Raw genomic sequence first — 18,152 nt, 5'->3', positions numbered from 1 at the left:
CGTTAACCTAGTGGATAGGGTACTTCCTAGGAAGATCCTAGGAAGTGGGAATCCCCATTCCACCTGAGCAGGAGAAGGGATTTGAACAGGGATCAGCCACTTCTTAACTGAATACCCTAACCACAGGTCTATGCAATATTCTGGTGTGGGTCTCCGTCCATCTCTCCTATTGAAGTTGTTTCACTTTATTTAATTAATTGTATAATTAAATGTTAATTGGGCCAGTGAAGAGGTAGAATGACTATATAGCCCAGGGATTAGGGCACTTACCTGAGATATAGCCAATCCCTGATCAAATCCCTTCTCCCCTGCAGGAGGAAGGGGGGCTTATACTGGGGACTACCATATTGTGGGTCACTGCCGTAGCTGCTAGCCTACAGATTATAAGAGAAGTCCTCCTCCTTGCCCCACCCCCAGCTGTTTTGTGTGAACTTGACTGAGGGACTCGATCTGGTAGGCAGGCTCTGAGCATCCCTACTGGATTGGATTCCCACATGCAAGTTAGTTGGACTAATGCCTGTCTTCCCTGGTTTGTGAATCACTCTGTGGCTTAGGCACCTAGAGTGAGGGACCAGTGTGCATGCTCAGAAACATAGGTGCTTAGGGAATCTTTACTGCAAATCTTATGCACCAAGTGAATTTACATGCTTGCAGGGTTAGGCAGCAGGCAAGTGGGAGTGTTGTGGGTCACAGTGGTACCTAAAAACAGGACTTAGGCACCAAAGTACCTTTGTGGATTGCACCACTAGTAACTTTAGGTGCCTACTACTTTAGGCAGTGGCTGAGCAGGGAGTTTGAGGATCTCAGTGGTGCCTAAATGTTGGAGTTAGGTACCAAAGTCCTTTGATGGATCTAGCCTTTAGTCCAGGGGGGCCAACCTGTGGCTCCAGAGCCACATGCAGCTCTTCAGAAGTTAATATGCGGCTCCTTGTATAGGCACCGACTCCGGGGCTGGAGCTACAGGTGCCAACTTTCCAGTATGCCAGGGGGTGCTCACTGCTCAACTCCTGGCTCTGCCACAGGCCCTGCCCCCACTCCACCCCTTCCTGCCCCCTCCCCTGAGGCTGCCGTGCTCTCGCTCCTCCCCCTCTCCCCCAGAGCCTCCTGCAGGCCACGTAACAGCTGATCAGGAGGTACAGGGAGGAGCTGCCAGTGGGTGAGAGACGCTGGGAGCAGGGTGGGGGAGCTCATGGGCGGCTGCTGATGTATTACTGTGGCTCTTTGGCGATGTACATTGGTAAATTCTGGCTCCTTCTCAGGCTCAGGTTGGCCACCCCTGCCTTAGTCTATTTAGATTCTATGTCTTTGATTTTGGGACTCTATCCAGGATTTATATTGGGGATAATCTAGTATACTTAATCCTGCCTCAGTGTCTAAATGATCTGGACTAACTGACCTCCTGAGGTCCCATCGGGCCCTTCATTTCTATGGTTCAGATAGCCCTAAATTCATACACAAAGTTATTCCCACAGTTATTTGCTCCTGCAGTTGGAGAAGTTGCGTACCCATCTCCCTTTGCACAATGCTGAAAACTGAACTCTTCAAATGCACACAATTTTTACAAGAAATACCTTGTTTTAATTTCAACAGCGTTTCATGGTAATGCTCCCAATATGTTTCAAAGTATTTTTCTGTTAACCTGCTTTCAGAAAGTGGCTTCTTGTAGATATTAAAGCAGCTCTTGATGTGTCTTACCAAGCTATTTTTATTTATAATACCATTGTTATAGTGGAGTAGACCTAAAAGCAGTAGTAGGCACATAACATATTGATCCAGCTGTCAGAGAGTGGGAGAGAACTTTTACTCAAGGGTTTTTATTTATCAATTACTACTTACAAATCATAAACCTTAACAGGCCAATGCTGATCCTCAAATGAGTGAATGAAATGGCACTTTGTAATGACACAGAACTGTTTCTCTGAATATATGATGCAGAGAGTTTGTATCGCTCAGTTTAATTAGACAAGCAAGTTAACTTTTAAGGTCAGCGGTTAGACTGAGACAGTATACTGTGGTCGTTCATGACAGCATTTCTCTGGGAACTCAATTACTTTTTGCAGGATAAAAGCTATGATTAAAAAATAGTTTCTAGGTTTATGGATATAGATAGAAATAAAAGCTCTGGGAGATCTGCAGGACTTCCATTAATCTCAACAGGGTGTCGATAATGGTGCCTAATGGTCAAAATTCACATATTAGCACCATTGACTATTTCACTTCTGATTATTTTAACCAATCATCCCACTATTCTGAATTGGAGGCAGAAGTTGGTACGTGAAGGAGGCTGATATAGAATGCAACCTATTTTTGTCTTTCCTCTGACTTAAATTAAATTGAGAGGCTAAAGAGTGAGGACTTCATCCCCTGGACCTCATTTTCCACCATCTGCTCTGTAAAGATCATAGTCCTAACTCAAGTACCTTCCAGTGATGTTGCAAGGAAAAAAATATGGGCATGTAAAATACAGATTTATAGTGCTCTAGTTATGTTGATTGTGAACAACAGTCCAACTACTTTAAGAGGCTGAATTTGGTTCAGTACAGTTGATGAACTTCACATGCTTACCTCTCCATTGAAAAAGCAGAATATAGTTGCAACAAGTAAGCCCTAAGAAGGACAAAAACAAAATAGGTTAGAATATTTCCATGTTTGTCCATTATTGCTAATTTAAGGCTCAGAGTCATGAGATGAAGGGATTATGCTACGCTCCTACCTCCACAACCTCAAAAGACTGTCCTGTATAGTGTATAGTCCGGTATTACAGTATCCCATTGATTTTTGCCTTTCCACCATGTTTTACTTGTGCCTATGTTGTCATGGTCTGCTGCCATTACCAGCCATTCCAGTTCACATACTTTTGCCTTTAAGCATTACAGTTGCTTCCTGTCAGGGAGTGCTAGAAAAGGGACATTAAATGGGCAGGGCCTAGTCCAAGGTAAGGGGGTAAGCTTAGGAGCAGAGCAGCTCATTGGAATGGAATCTTGAGACAGAAAGGGGGGAAGTTGAGTGACCTAGATGCAACTGCTCTTCTTTCAGAAGAGGGATGCAAGGGGAGCCGCACAGGCCAGGTGTCACATGTTCTTTTTTCAGCAGGAATGGAGTGCCCTAGGAGTTCCTCCTTCCCCTGAGGTGCTCAGCTGCTGCTCCGCCCCAGGCCTGCCCACTCCACTCCTTCCCCCACTACCCCACTCCTGCCCCACCTCTTCCTGACCCCACTTTGCCTCTTCCTGCCCAGTTCTGCCCCCTCCCCCGAGCATACCTCCTGCATGCTATGGAACAGCTGATCATGGCACACAGGAGGCACTGGGAGGGAGGGAGAGGAGTTGATTGGCGGGGCTGCCGGTGGGTGGGAGGTACTGAAGGGGAGGGAGGAAGCTGGCTGCTGGTGGGTGCTAAGCACCCACTAATTTTTTTCTATGGATGCTCCAGCCCTGGAGCACCCATGAAGTCGCCACCTATGCCCAGGAGCTCTTAACTGGAATGGGTGTTTGGAGAAGTGAGCCTGGGAATGGGAGACCGCATATGCCTATGTGGGTGGATGGAAGCATCAGTGGATGGGAAAGAAGGAGGAGAGAGAATGGGGTGAGCAAGAGGAGAGAGAACAAAGAAAAAGAGAGAGAACATTGGTCCTAACTTGACCCTCACTGTTTAAAATTAATCTAAGTAACACAATAGGAGTCAAGAGGGATATTTCATTACTGCTACAGCAAAATGAAACAGCATCAGGTCAGGAACATATGATGAGGAACTTGAGGAAGCATAAAATAAAGAAGAGCAATTTCTCACACTTAGGTGCTGCAATGCAGAGCCACTTAAGTAGAAAAGAATTTTTCTTAAAGATTTCTGTACTATGTTCTAAAAGGTATATTAGATCTTATTAATAGCATTACATAGCCACATTTAACATCAAATGCATTCGTTTTAAATCACTTAAAATATTCCTTAAACAGTAATAAAATAAACGTAGCAATGACTTTTAGGGGGAAATTGCAACGTAGTGGCTAGCATTCCTGAGGGATGCTGTGGAAAAAAAAAAGGGGGAGGAGGGTTAGAAGTGTTGTAGCTTTGTCTTTATGCCTGAAGTCAATTGATTGCCAATTAACTGGAGGTAAACACCTTTGTATAGTTAACTCTGGACACCCCCCAAATATATAGTCCAGGCTAGAACCCTAGGGGAACCAGCCATTTGAGGATTATCCAGACTAGCATTTGCAAAGTTGTTAACCACCTTGAGTGCAGTGGCAATCAATAAACTCAAGGTAAAAACCCTCTAGTGATGACAATACAAACCTGCCAGGGTCAGAGTAATAAAGAAAAGAACATAGAACCACTAGGAGCAAAAGATCCCCAGTAGACAATGCAGGAGGGATGCAGTTCAGAAAAATGAGATTTCTACTCACTTTTTTAGAATGAAATGTAGTTAATTCTCATAAACGTCAGCCCAGGTGAGAAGTTCAGCAAAGCAGTACTGGGCAGAGGGGAGAAGGCAAAGGTGACTTTATGCCCCTCCCGCTTTGCTGCTCCTTGATCCTGGAGGAGACTGGGAGTTGATTTGCCTTCCAGGGTTGCTCTAAATTGTGGCCATTTTTGCCCAACTGCCTATGGCCCAGCAGCTGGGAACTGGTGAGTTACTTTTATGCTTTGCCTCATCCCCTTTTCTCCAGCCAACCTCAACAGGACAGTAAGGCCAGCTTTAAAGTTCCTTTTGTGCTGCTGGATTTGGCTCTGAGGTGTGATACAGCTACATCAGTAAAACGCTTTATTCTGTGTTACCCTCTATGGCATAAACACAATAGATACTACTTAAGAAAATACAATCCATACAAATAAAAATTAATGCTCAGTTACTGTAGTTTAAAGAAACAAAAGTTTCCTGTGATTTTGAAAAACTTGGTTGTAGCTGACTGCATTATTCTGAGTGGAAGCTTAATCCTGCTTTAAGGTTTAGATAGCTTTCGATTTATACAACCAAGCATTTTTCAAAGCCGCATTTCTTAGCCTACCGGAAAAAAAAATCATCTATTTCCACACTGGCTTCATGTTCTTGTTTTCAGCATTGTCAATTTTTTTCCTCCCCCAAGATGTTTCAGAAGAGAGCTTTGGAATCTGCCTCCATTAGCTTTAAGATACTTTGCCAAAGTGCTCTTTAAATTCTTCTGCTCTTGTGTTAGCAAGAATTGGTAGCATTCATTATCTGAGTAGCACAGTATGCATGGTGTAACAATAGATAAACTATTCTAATACTGTAATAAGGATGTGTTAAGGCTTAATTCTCATGACACTCTTATAGTAAGATATTGAACATATATGTGGTATCTATTCTATGCATTGTTTTTTTACTTCAAATCTTCCAGCAGTGAAATCAGAAACAAGCTTTGCCGAAATCAGACAACTTTGAGGGCAATTTCTTTGAAGGGATAATGAATGTTCAGGAAGTTGTTCATCTATAGTTTTGGAATAAAGAAAACACTTCAAAAAAAGCATCTCTGTTCTCAACTTGGAAGTTGTTTTCTCTTTATATATGTCAGTCCTTCAAGGAAAACATGGAGAATGTGGAAATGGAGACTGTGAGATGACTGATTCCAAAATCAGACATGCCCAATGAGCACCATAAATGACAGAAAAGGTGAAACAACCCAGAGGGAAAGCTACAGTAACAGAATTCATAGTTTTCAGAGTAGCAGCCGTGTTAGTCTGTATCCGCAAAAAGAACAGGAGTACTTGTGGCACCTCAGAGACTAACAAATTTATTAGAGCATAAGCTTTCGTGGGCTACAGCCCACTTCATCGGATGCATAGAATGGAACATTTAATAAGAAGATTGGACATACCATCCTTGTGGCCATAACAAAAACAAAAATCACAGGCTATTCACAGTCCCCTCACAGCCACCAAGGGCTGATGTTCAACATCTGGAAAAAATGTAGCTAGAGGTTGCTTGGTTTCTGGAAAGACCAGGTCAGTTCACCGCTGTCCGGAGGAGGGCCACTTGGGCTACTGATAAGGGCAGTAGAGGTGTTACAAGACTGAGTCAGTACTTCTGTTGAGCACCCCTCTGGCTTGAAGTAGATTCCATTATACACAGGGTTTACAGTTAGGTTCAATGTCTCTCAGCACCCTCCCCATACAAATTGTTCCAGACCCCCTGCACAAACCCACCCTAAATCCTCTCAAGATCCTACCTTGAGGCCCCTAGTTTTCAGTATCGAAGTTTACTCACTTTCCACATTCTTTTTAATCGTCATTGAAGCACTTGTTGCTCCTTCCCCTATTAAAACAATTCTAGGAGCTGAGTTTAAGGGAGCAGTGGCCAGAGTACTACTTGTTCTGCCCCTTATGGAAATTGTGGTCAGCCTTATCTGCCTCAATTTGGGCCAGTTGCTAACCTTCTTTGCAAGCATCACTGTTTATTGATCTGTATTGCAATAGCACCTAGGGGCCACAGGCAGGGATTGGGGCCTTATTCTGTACAAACACAGAAACAAAAGATAGTGCCTGCCCCAAAGAGCTTACAATGTAAATATGACAAAAGACAACAAGTGGATACACCAAGCAGATGGGGGCAACACAAGGAGCAGTGACACACTCCTGGTTGGCATGGCCAGCAGGGGTCACATCACACCAGGAGCCTAACCATTTTTGTGTTTTTCAGAGGCATCACGGCACAGGAGAGTTTTACAAGGAACGAGGTGGCATTGCAGAGGACACATTTCCAGCTTCCTGTTCCAGAATAAGAGGAAATCAGTAAATTAAGGAGATTTAGCCTAATGCACACTGCTAGGATTAGATCAGGAGGACTCGCGCAGCATAGGTTTCTAACATTAAGCTGAAAAGAATAGAGGACGCTGCTAGTTGTTTTTAATGACAGTCAATACTGGAGAGTGACTTGCTTGTTTTTCAACATCAGGGCCTCAGACACTTTCTGTTGGATAAATGTTGCTTCTTCACTGGGGTTGTGAAATGTGAGCATCATAGCCCCGAGATACACCACAAGCTCCTCCTGAGACTGCAAGGCCGTTAGGGGGTGTCTACACGGCCTGTGGAAGCAAGCCTGAGGGTGGGGGTGGGCTTCAGAGCCTAAGCGGCAACTTTGAAGCACTTCTCTACACAGTTATTTTTAGAGCGCTAGTGGGAGCCCCCTAGCCCAAGTTTGCCGACCTGGGTTGGGAGGCTTGCTCCTGTGGGCTGTGTAGACATGCTTTTACTCTCTGGGATGTCTTTATCTTTACCTAAACGGATGCCATGCTTTCCTTCTGTACTTATGCTGCAAGGTATATGAAAAATCTTCTCCATTTTTATTTTTGCTCCACCAGCATTCACAGCTCCACATGTACTTTCTCCTTACCTGTGAAACTGCAGAACCACAGTATTATTAGATATTAGCTTTGCGTTTTCTGAGCCAGGGGATTTAGGGTACAATTGATTTTAAGATTGCTGTGTTTGTACTCTAGCTTTAAACAGCAAGGAGCTGCATTTCCAAGAATGTCATTGGTGGGGGAGCCACTGATTCCTTCCTTGAGGACCACAGTGTGCAGATTACTCCTTAAATTTCTCTTTTCTGTATCTCCAGTGTTCTTTGCTGATACCATTAGTTTCTACTCGAGCTGCTGCAATCTTTGTTGAAGCTGAGGTCACTCATCCTCCATCAAACAGACTTCTCTCTGCCTTCTCCACTCACTGTATGGAGTAATTAAGCTCTCCTGCTATATTTTGTCAGAGACATGCGATAACATTGATTTTGGAGTGGAGAGCGTAAGTCAGGACTGGTGTTACTTTAGGATTAACACCAAAGTTACAACTTCTGACATTCTTTTTTATTTAACTACTGAAACTCTACGAAGATCACCTGAATCACAGCCTTCTGCTGAACCCTGCCCTAGTGTATGTTCAAATTTACCAGCCTTGGGACATTTGTGCGTCTTCTTGAATTGATGGCTAGATTTTTCCCATGTTTGGAGCCAATATTGGTCTAAGCACATTCTTTGCTTAACAGTTATTTGGTTTGGTTTTCACTTCACAACAGTGTCTTTGAGTAGAGTTATATTCTGAAAGGTGACTTGTAAAAAATAGCTCGATGGGGTTTCACGTGGATTGTGTCTCAATGACTCCATATTAAATTTGCTCATTTTACCAATAAAGAGATACTTGCTAACTGCTAGGCCTGCAAGCTCAGCCTGAATTTTGGCAGCCAAACTGCCTGCCTTCTGCATTGTGCCTCATCACCAGCAATAAAGATTTTGTAGGTGTGATGCTGCCCTCAGTTATACCTCTTCACTCAAGGCTGGATTAATCTGCCCCCGCTCGACCTCTTCCCCCCGAGGCCCCGCCCACTGCTTGCATGGGGCGAGGGGGCGGAGAGGAGTGAGGAGGGGGTGAAGAGGTGCAAGTGGTGAGTGGAGCCTTGGGGGGGGGAAGAGGCTGAGCGGGGGCGGAACCAGAGTCTCAGTGCTGGGGCCCCTTCTGAGTGTGGGCCCAACCCCTCAACGCCATCAGTGTCATTATAAACCCAGTGCTGTGTGCACCTCCATGCGGTCAATTACACCTGTGCAACCCTATTGCCTTCAGTGGGATTGTACTGTTTAAGAGATGGCCTCATTCAAAGATCCTGGGGGTTGGATAGTTGGTCTTGAAACTGGAATTCAATGAACCATTCTGGTGAGGATGTGGGTATGAGCCAGAACAGAATCTGGTGCACACACGCAGGTCCTGCAGAGCAGACAGTAGAAAAGAGCAGTAAACATTTATTTGTCACCAAATTGAGCAAGTTTGCGCCTGCATGCAGAATGAAACTGCGCTTTCAGGAAATGGAAACTGAGAAGTGAAGTATCCTACTCTGGGTTGTCTCTGTAGTACCCTTCCCAATTAATCACAAGTACTGTTCAAGCCTGTGTAACTCTAAAGTTCTGGAGAAACAGAAATCGAAACTAAACATTGAATATTTAACTTCACTGTAAAGTTGATTTTACTATATGGTGCTGAAACTTGGAGACTTATTAAGACCTTCTTATTATCTGAACTCTACGTTTTCATAAACAGCTGCCTTAGACAAATCCTCACGATCAGATGGCCAGAAAAAAAAAATCACAAATGAAGAACTCTGAAGGAAGACAAAGCAGAAACCAATAGGACAGGAAATTATGGAATGAAAATGAAGATTACTAGGACAACATAGAGAACAGACTCAAGTAACATAACAAGACAGACATTAGACTGGAATACCCAGGGCAAGAGGAGATGAGGTGGACCAAGGATAACAAGGAAACACACAATAGAAGGATAAATGAAAGATCATAGGAAGAAGATAAGGCTAGGTCCAGGTCCAGGTCTAGATTTAGGGACAGACAATCCAGGCGACTGCCTAGGGTGCTGGGCTCGGGGGGTGCCAGGCTTTGGGTGCTGTTTATGTTGTTAGCAACAAAAGGGAAAATAGAATATTTGAAGTAAAATGTTTCAGGTATTCCATAGGCAGGGCCGGCTCCCGGCACCAGCTTTCCAAGCAGGTGCTCGGGGCGGCATTGAGAATGGGGTGGTGGTCCGTGTCCTGCGGCGGCAATTCGGCGGCAGCTCCGCTGCTCTTCCTGCCGCGGCGGCTTCCGGGTGCAGCAGCAATTCAGTGGCAGCTCTGCTGCTGTTGCGGCAGCGGCAATTTGGCGGCGACTGCTTGGGGCAGCACAATTGGTAGAGCCGCCCCGTCCATAGGTGGATTGATTTTTCATTAACTGACTAGAATATTCTGGACCTTTGTAGAATCTCATGGAACCTTCCAGACTTTCTGAGAAGTACATTTTCCTTGAACCTCCTAGAATGTTCTCAGCTGTGCCCTTGCGAGTATTTAAGGGGCAAGGAATAGCCAGTCAGTCAGTGAGATAAAAGAATGAAGTGAAGTGAGAGCCTAGCTGCAATATTGTGAATCTTGTTTTATTGTGTAATTGCATAAGTGTACTTGTGTTTTAAGACTTGAAGACTGTAAAAGTAGCGACTAACCAAGGACATATATAATGACACACCAGCAATATCTATTGACCCATATGTACGCAACAATATAAAAGAAATAGTTACTTCTTTTGCCATGCTTAACACGTAATGTTTGATGACTTTCTAAGACTGTGGAAGGTAGACATTTGCTCTCCCTAATACTGTCTGTTTTACTCTGTAGAAAAGAAAAGATGCCCCCAAAGGAGCCTTGAGGAGCTCAGCATAGGAAGTGAAAAGCTCCATTGCAATCTAATTTGCAGCAAGGGGCAAATTTGATGGGAAAATATCTGAAACAGAACAACATAGGCTAGGCTTTAGGTAGTAGCGATCGTCGCAGTACAGAAGAAATTGAGGAGTGAAGTGAAGATGATGGAAGTCCTATTACTAAGGGCTTGCCTACACTTACATTTTATGACTTTACACTCACCCCCCTGAGCGCAGCAAGTCAGAGCTCTTTAAAGCGCTAGTGTAAACAGGCTCCGAGTGCTGAGAGCCATGCTCCAAGTGCTCGGAGCTATTCCCCTCATGGAGGTGGATTACCAGGAGCGCTGGGAGACCTCTCTCCCAGCGCTTGTGCGCGACCACACTCGCACTTCAAAGCACTGCTGCAGGAGCGCTACCGCAACAACGCTTTGAAGTTTCCAGTGTAGCCATGCCCTCAGGAATTAGCAGATTTACCTGAAGATAAGGATGGAAACGTGAGGAAAGTGATGGAGAATAGTCCAGTTTTCCTGGTAGCATAAAGGAGAGTGATGATAAAGAAGTATGTGGCTCACATGAAAAGGAGACTAATGACAGATAAGAATCTGGTGTACATGAGAAGGAGAGCAATGATAAAGAAGAATCAGCCTCACATGATGACAGAAACAGCAATGAGAAAAACGGCACACCACAAATCAATATACCAGATCCTGCTTTATGGCTGGCCATCCTATACTCTGCCAATATTGATCGTACAATTTTGAACCGGCCAGGCAAAATTGAGGATATTATGTTTCCAGTAAATGAGCAGAAACGACACTTCTCAAAGTCACACTGCAAAAGTGTGCTTGAGAATGGTGAGAAACTGAATTGGTGTTGGCTAGTTTACTCGAAATCAACTGACAAAGTGTTCTGATTTTGTTGCAAAATATTTGACAAGAATGCCAAATCTTTGCTTGTGCCTTCCGGGTACAATTACTGGCATAACTCTGCTGATGCTGTGAAGCAACACTGAAAGTCACCTGGCCATTTTACGGCCTATTCCTAGTGGTTGGAGGTTGAGTCCAGGCTCAAGCTGAGTAAATGCACAGACACAGAAAACCCGCACATTATTAATGTAGAAACCCAGCACTGGCGGAACGTGCTCGAGCATCTGATCTCTCCCTTGCAAAGAATAATTTGACTTTCTGGGGCTTGTCGGATAATTTGTTCACTGAACATAATGGTAATTTCCTTGGTTTGGTAGCGCTCCTTGGGGCATACGATGACGTCATGCGTGAGCACCTACATTGAGTAGTTTGTAAAGAAACTATGGACCATGACTGCAGCAAAACAATACAAAACATATTGATGTGGCTCGGCAAAGTGAAGTACTATGCCATAATAATGGACTGCACTCCTGACAGATGCCATCACTGCTGCCAAAGAAATGGCGGAAAACTTAGGAGTTGAGCCTGTCTTCAAGGAAACTGATATTCATTGGAAGAAGAGACAGTTTGGTTAAAAGAGCAGAGTGAGGTGATGGGAACCTCAGAAGAAAAATTCAAAAGAGAGGTTTTTTGCTTACTCGTTGGCACTGCCTGAGTATCCGTCTAGGAAAGGTTTGGACAAATGAAGCACCACAAAAAGACCTGGGTTTTTTTGTATGACTGTAGTAAGCTGCTGGCAGACAGGAAAATGCTTTTGAAAAATTGTATGGACCTTCACTGGATGTGACATATGGGGAATGTTTGGATGTCAATGATAAAGAACTCTATATAGAATTGGACAACCAGTCACATTTTGCAACACAGGAAGCACTCTCCACTCCAAGTTCTCCAATTCATCCATGATGCAGAGCTGAAGGATACTTTCCCTAATGTGGATAGCTTTGAGGATTCTGCTCACGCTGCTGGTCACAGTCGTGAGTGATGAGCGCAACTTTCTGAAGCTCAGGCTCATTAAAACATATCTTCGATCGACGATGGTCAATGAGAGACTGACATCACTTGCTATTTTATCACTTGAAAATGCCATTGGCCAGTGTTTGGATTTCTCTGATGCTGTGCTTCAGTTTGCATGGGCAAAGGCAAGAAAAGCGACCTTTTGAACTAAAGGACTAGTGTTTACTTTCTAAGGCAGTCACTTACTGTAACACTATTTAATACTGGCCCACCCAATGTTGGTGCACAGTTCAATTTCTTGATGTTAGTACATTTCAGTTAAAAAGGTTCTATAAACACAGAGGAAATTTTTTTTATTTGCTTATATATGGCATGAAAAAATACAGATTTACAGATCCTAGCATGCAAATGTATTGTCTTATGATGGATAAATCATGCACGCATATTGTGCATCAAAGTCATGAAATGGATCACAAATGTAATAAAAATAATGTATTCAAAAGTTTAACAAATGGGGAGAGGGGAGCACCAAAAATGCTCCTCACCTGGGCGCCATTTGGTCTAGGGCCGCCCCTGGGCAAGTCTACACTAAAAAGTTAAGTCAGCCCCGCTACATAGCTGAGGGGTAATCCACAGCCCTGAGTGATGTAGTAAAGCTGATCTAACCCTCAGTTTAGACAACACTGCCTTTCAGGGAGGTGGATTAACTACAGCAATTGGAGAACCCCTACACTCGGGAGCATCTACATGAAGTGCTACATCTGCAGCTTTTCTAGTGAAGACAGTTAACATCAACAGTGTTGAGGTGAAGATTATGAAACATCAACTTTGCAGGGCTGGCCATTGTGTGTAGATGGCTGATACTCGTCTTCCAAAGCAAGTCCTCTTTTCTCAACTTTGTCATGGTAAGAGGACTCGGGAGGGCCGGAGGAAACACTACAAGGACACCCTGAAAGTATATCTTCAGAACAGAGGCATTGACCCCATGAATTGGGAAAAGCTGCCTGGCAATAGACTGCAATGGCATTGCATCAAACATCGAGCCTCAGCCTGTTTTGAAGAGAATTGTCCTGCTCAAGAGGCGGCAAAATGGCAGAGGATGAAGGAAAGTGTGCAGCATCCTGACCAGCAGTTGTGTTCTCTCCAAGCAACCACCTGTCATCTACGTGGAAAAACCTGTAGTGCACGGATTGGCTTCCTCAGCCATCATAAGTCTCATCAATGACTTTTTTTCCCTTGGCAGCCGTCATCCTTGTATCGAGGGATAGCTGATGATGAGTGAAGACATAGCTCAAGACTGCAGCAGCAAAGATGGAAGGCCGTGGTGAAGGCCCTATGCTTCACATGGAATAGAGAGGCATAAAAATATAAGAGACTTATGTGAGGCACTGTGCAGAGAAAACATCTGGAAAGTCTCTGCTACTGGCCACGTTGAGGGAGAGGGTCAAGGTGAGGAGGGAAGATGGTAGGTCTCCTGCTGAGAAACGGCTGACGCTGAGTGCTTGGGCACTCACTATCCCATCCTCTCACTGCTGGAGCCTCCACTACTGCCCCTTTTATGCAGGAATATATTGTACAAAAATAGTGCTCTAGAAATACCAAGTGGCAGAAAACATCTTTTTGCCATTCTTAGTGGCTGAAATACACCAAGAGAGTTTAAAAATGAACAGCAACCCAAGTAAAAGAGAACAGGAAATGAAAGAAACATTCATCCTGTCAGGAGTAGCCCCATAGCTCTAGCTTTCCATGGCAGGATGAAAAGTTTCTGTCTGCTTTGGCACAAAGCACTAGTAGTGCTGTCCTTTTAAACCTGGGTGTGCATGAATGCATATCTTGTAAAACGGAGCAAAGCAGCATGGTATTTTTAAATGGTTAGTTTTGCTCTGCATAAAGCAATTACTCCACTTGTCAGCAGGAGTTAAATTTACAAGCTCCAAGCAGTTTCTCTCTCAAAAAAAAATCAAACCTGCTCTTAGAAAATACAAAGCAAACATCATGTAATTGAGGCCTGTGACCTCCTGTGAGCTGTGTCCTTATTTGGCAAGGCAAGTGCTTAAATACTGAGCATTTTGCTCAGAAGCTGATACAAAATGTTGAATTAATCTTATTTCTTATGAAGGGCTAACTCCAACTTTCAGGAGCTCTGATTCAGTGAGGTATTTAAGCACATGAGTACCTTTAGGCATCGTGAATATTGACGGCCGCAGGATTATTCAGGTGCTTAAAGTTAGGCACATGCTGAAGTTCCTTGCTGAATCAGGGCCAGGGAGACCTGTAGCTAGATAGACTGCAGTAATGGGCAGTGTGGATTTGCGCTGCATGAGTGCAAGCACGGTGGGAGGACAGAATTCACACCTGAACTCCCTGGTGCACACCACTTCACTTCTTTATGGGATGCCGCTTGCTCTCCCATATAAGTACCTCTCTTCAGGCCACCATGGAGAAATTTTTCATGCTTCTAAGGGACTTCTGAGTGCTGGTGAAAGGAACCTGTGTGCAAAATTCTGTAATTTTGTATGAGATATATGGCAGGATGATGTCTTCCATAAACTGCCAGACTGATTTTATAGGCTTTTGAAAATCATGCCCTCTAAGGAAAATCAATAATTAACTAGATGTTCTGGAATTCAAATCTTTGCTTTGAGACACTTATATTAGTGGATGTCTGTGTTCAGTTGGATAGACGTGTCCATCCTTCTAGCTAGAGCCTCTGCTTCTGAGATAGCTGCTATGCTTTAAATACTCCTCTTAATGGGGGAAGTGTCTCTTCTGTTTTATGTAATCTTCAGTTCCACATATTTTGAAACTGCACAACTTGTATTGGTGATGCTGAGGGGGCTCTAAATTTCCATTTGAGAGATCTCTTGGAACCACTATGGCGCAGAAACAGCACATATTCATACCTGGAGCAGAGAAGCCATTTGTAACATGGATTTAAGGTTCAGAGGGGTTTGAAAGCAGCCAGCCCTGTTCTGGAGAGAAGACCAGCAGGGAAGCGCTAGGAATCATGGAACACAGCTTGGCAGCATCAGGTTATTGGGTCTGATTATCAGCTAGGGAATATACATGAAGGCCCCAGCTCCCTAACGGAGCCTGTGACTAAAAGAGGGCTAGGAATAAACTCTTCTGTGACTACAGCAGAGGACCGTGAGGGGGTGGGAGCCCTGTGGCCCACTTCCTATTGGGGTGGATGTCTTGTCCATTAAGCTGCCAGAAGCCAGGGAGCCCCAGAATCAAAGTTGAGAACAGGGCTATTACATTATTTTGTTGCTCCTTTCTTTCCTTTCTTTTGTACTGGAGAATAAACAGATCCCTGAGGTAAAGGCCATGAACTGAACTGGGCAGTGCTGATTATTTTTCCCAGGCTGGTGATTGAGTCCTCCAGCCTACACCATTTTTCAGTGTCACAATAGGGGGAAAAAAAGGCTTCCTTTTTATAATTTATAGATCAACTCCACAGATCTGCTAGGAGGATTTTGACCTCTGTATAGTAACAAACATGATGTGACAATACTGAGGCACTGCATTTGAGTGATGAACAAATAACCTATCATAGCCCATATAATGAATAGCATATGTTTGCAGTGAAGCAGAATGTTCGGGGAAACAGACCACTTCTGCTTGAAATGATGAGTGTGGAGGATAGTCTCATAAAGAAGAAAGAACAGTTTAGAGCAAGAGTGGCTCCTACTATTCAAATTGACCTTTAGTGTGGGAAACCTAGCAGGGAACACCTCACTGTATTGTTTTCCAGCTAGGAATAATACCCTGTGAAAAAGTACAGTTTATTCTGGGAACAAATACTCTGTCATTCGTGATCTTCAGTCCTCCTATTCTGACAATAGACTGCAGCGTTGCAGTTTGTACTTGTACTAATTGCGAGTGGACGGTTTGTTCAGTATGTCAAATCACAATTGTCATATACTGCTGCAATGGGTTATCGAAAAACAAACAAACCCCAAATCTGTCATACTAGCTATGAGAAGATGCTGGGAAAACAAGTATTTAAACAATTCAGAGCGGAACGTAAAAGTTACACTGAAACCATATAAAGAAATAACTGCTAATTACATCAACAGTGCTACAAGAAAATGAGCACACAGAGAGTCACAATAATGTGACTATTCTGAATATGTGATTGTTATAAGAAATACCTGGAAAAGAAATGCTCTGAAAATGATCCAAAACTCTAACTCATAATAAAACTACCCCAGAAAATCTGCATTTTGATACCCAGCTAAGGATTTGATACCCAACTGCAGGGCACTCATGAAATAACTTATGTTGTTACATGTTGCTATGTAGTACATTGTGACCATACACCACTGCTATTGGAAACACTGATAATTATAATGTAACTCATATTCCCAATGCTCTGTACCAACCAACTTTAAGAGTTCTGGCCAAATGTCCCAAGAATTTGTTTACACTAGGAGATGCTAGATAAAGTTTTCCATTGTTGCTGTCAGTGGGGTGGCTGTTGGTAGGAATGGTGGGAATATACGGAGTGATGGATTGACATTTCAAATAGAACTTCTCTGAACAAGGTTAGAGAACATAGGGTGGGATCCATGAAGGAACTCAGGCTTAACCCTGAGTGTTAACTCAGGTGTTAACCCTCCCACCCCTGAAAGACAAAAGTTTTTCTGCGACAAGTACCTGTGTGAACGAGGGGTTGCAACACTGAGCATCATGGTGCCTAACTTTTAGGTTCCTAGAAAATCACAGGAACAACACTGAGATCCACAAAGCCGAGTTTGGCACTTAGGATCCCTATACAATGAATGGGGAGAGACAGACGCCTTAGGATATGATCCAGAAAGCCAGCAAACTAGGCAAGGAGCTGCCTAATCTAACCAATGGGAGACACTGACCAGAGAGGAGTGTGCCAAAGTCCACCCCTCTCTTGGATATGTGCTTAAGCCTGGGCTGCACAGAGGTGACTATCTCTGCTTGTGATCCACAAGTGGGATCCCATCTCTTGGAGCCAGGCAGATGAGATGCCTACGCTGTTTCTTGCAGGACTGAGTTAGGCACCTGCGTTGCTCCACACAAAGCAGCCAGAGGAACAGGCAGTGGTGCCCATCTTATAACTTTTAGCCTAGCAGTGAGAGCATTCAGCTGAGATGTGGGAGACCAAAGTTCATTTCCACCCTCTCTGTCAGAAGGGAAAAAAGACTTGAAAAGATTCTCACACTTGTCAGGAAAGTGCTCTGACCACTGAGCTATGGGATAGTTTGATGTGGGGCTCCTTCAGTCTCCCCCATTGAAGCTGTTACACAGTGGATAAATAATGAAAGAGTGATGGAGAAGAGGGAGTGGACCTGAGGTCTCTGGCCTCCCAGGTAGGTACCCTAGCCACTGAATTAGAGTCATTCTCTCTCTGGACCTATGAGCAGGTAACTATCTACAGTGGAACAGTCATGCCCAGAGGAAGAAACATGGGCACCTAGGGAAATTTTAACCTGAAAACATAGGTGCTGAGTGATTTAGGCTCCTACAGGTTTTGGCAGCAGTTTTGCAGATCTCAGTGGAGCCCAGACTGGGACATAAGTGCCCAACCCAAGATGTAGGTGCCTAAGTCTGGGGTTTAGATGACAAAGTAGTTTGTGGCTCCCCCCCATTGAGGATAAAATGGTGGTGGTGATCTGGAGCCCTGTCTACACTACAGCACCCGCCACTTTTACTATTGGCAGAGCTGAAGCAGTGGCAGCAACAGTGGGGAATTTCTGGCCAAAAATCCTAGCACAGAGACCCATTTTACTTGCTCGGGGACTGATCTGTGGCTGTGGAAGCCCATAGGAGGTAGAATTTGCTTTCCTTGGACCTCTACCTCACCTTAACCCTCCCCACTTTACAACCGTGTTTGAGGGCACTTCTCTTCCCGCTGTGTTTTCCCTTCTAATGACATGGAAGGACTACCCCTTTTTTCAGGGATGCCTCTGTTTAGGATTTTGTTTGGTTTTTCCATTGCCTTGGTATGTTCTAATTCCTACTGTTTGTTATTAGGATTTTGTATTAATTCTCAGTGTTGTTTTATAAATAAAATGATTATCCCCAGGGTCACATTGCCTCACTGTAAGTGGAGATAGC

The 18,152-nt window shown here is 44.0% G+C and overlaps 1 protein-coding gene across 1 annotated transcript in view; it reads right to left on the bottom strand.

Moving 5' to 3' along the window:
• CALCR (calcitonin receptor) overlaps nucleotides 1–18,152 on the bottom strand; it is a 266,191-nt gene that overhangs the window by 18,507 nt on the left and 229,532 nt on the right. The window contains exon 12 of the mRNA XM_027822731.3: nucleotides 2,566–2,607. Within this exon, the coding sequence (XP_027678532.1) occupies nucleotides 2,566–2,607 (42 nt within the window). The remainder of the gene's footprint in view (nucleotides 1–2,565; nucleotides 2,608–18,152) is intronic.

The sequence above is a fragment of the Chelonia mydas genome, chromosome 2 (assembly GCF_015237465.2).
Source record: "Chelonia mydas isolate rCheMyd1 chromosome 2, rCheMyd1.pri.v2, whole genome shotgun sequence".
NCBI classification, from domain to species: domain Eukaryota; kingdom Metazoa; phylum Chordata; order Testudines; family Cheloniidae; genus Chelonia; species Chelonia mydas.
Note: the sequence above shows the minus strand (reverse complement) of the source record. Positions and strands in the feature narration are given on the sequence as shown.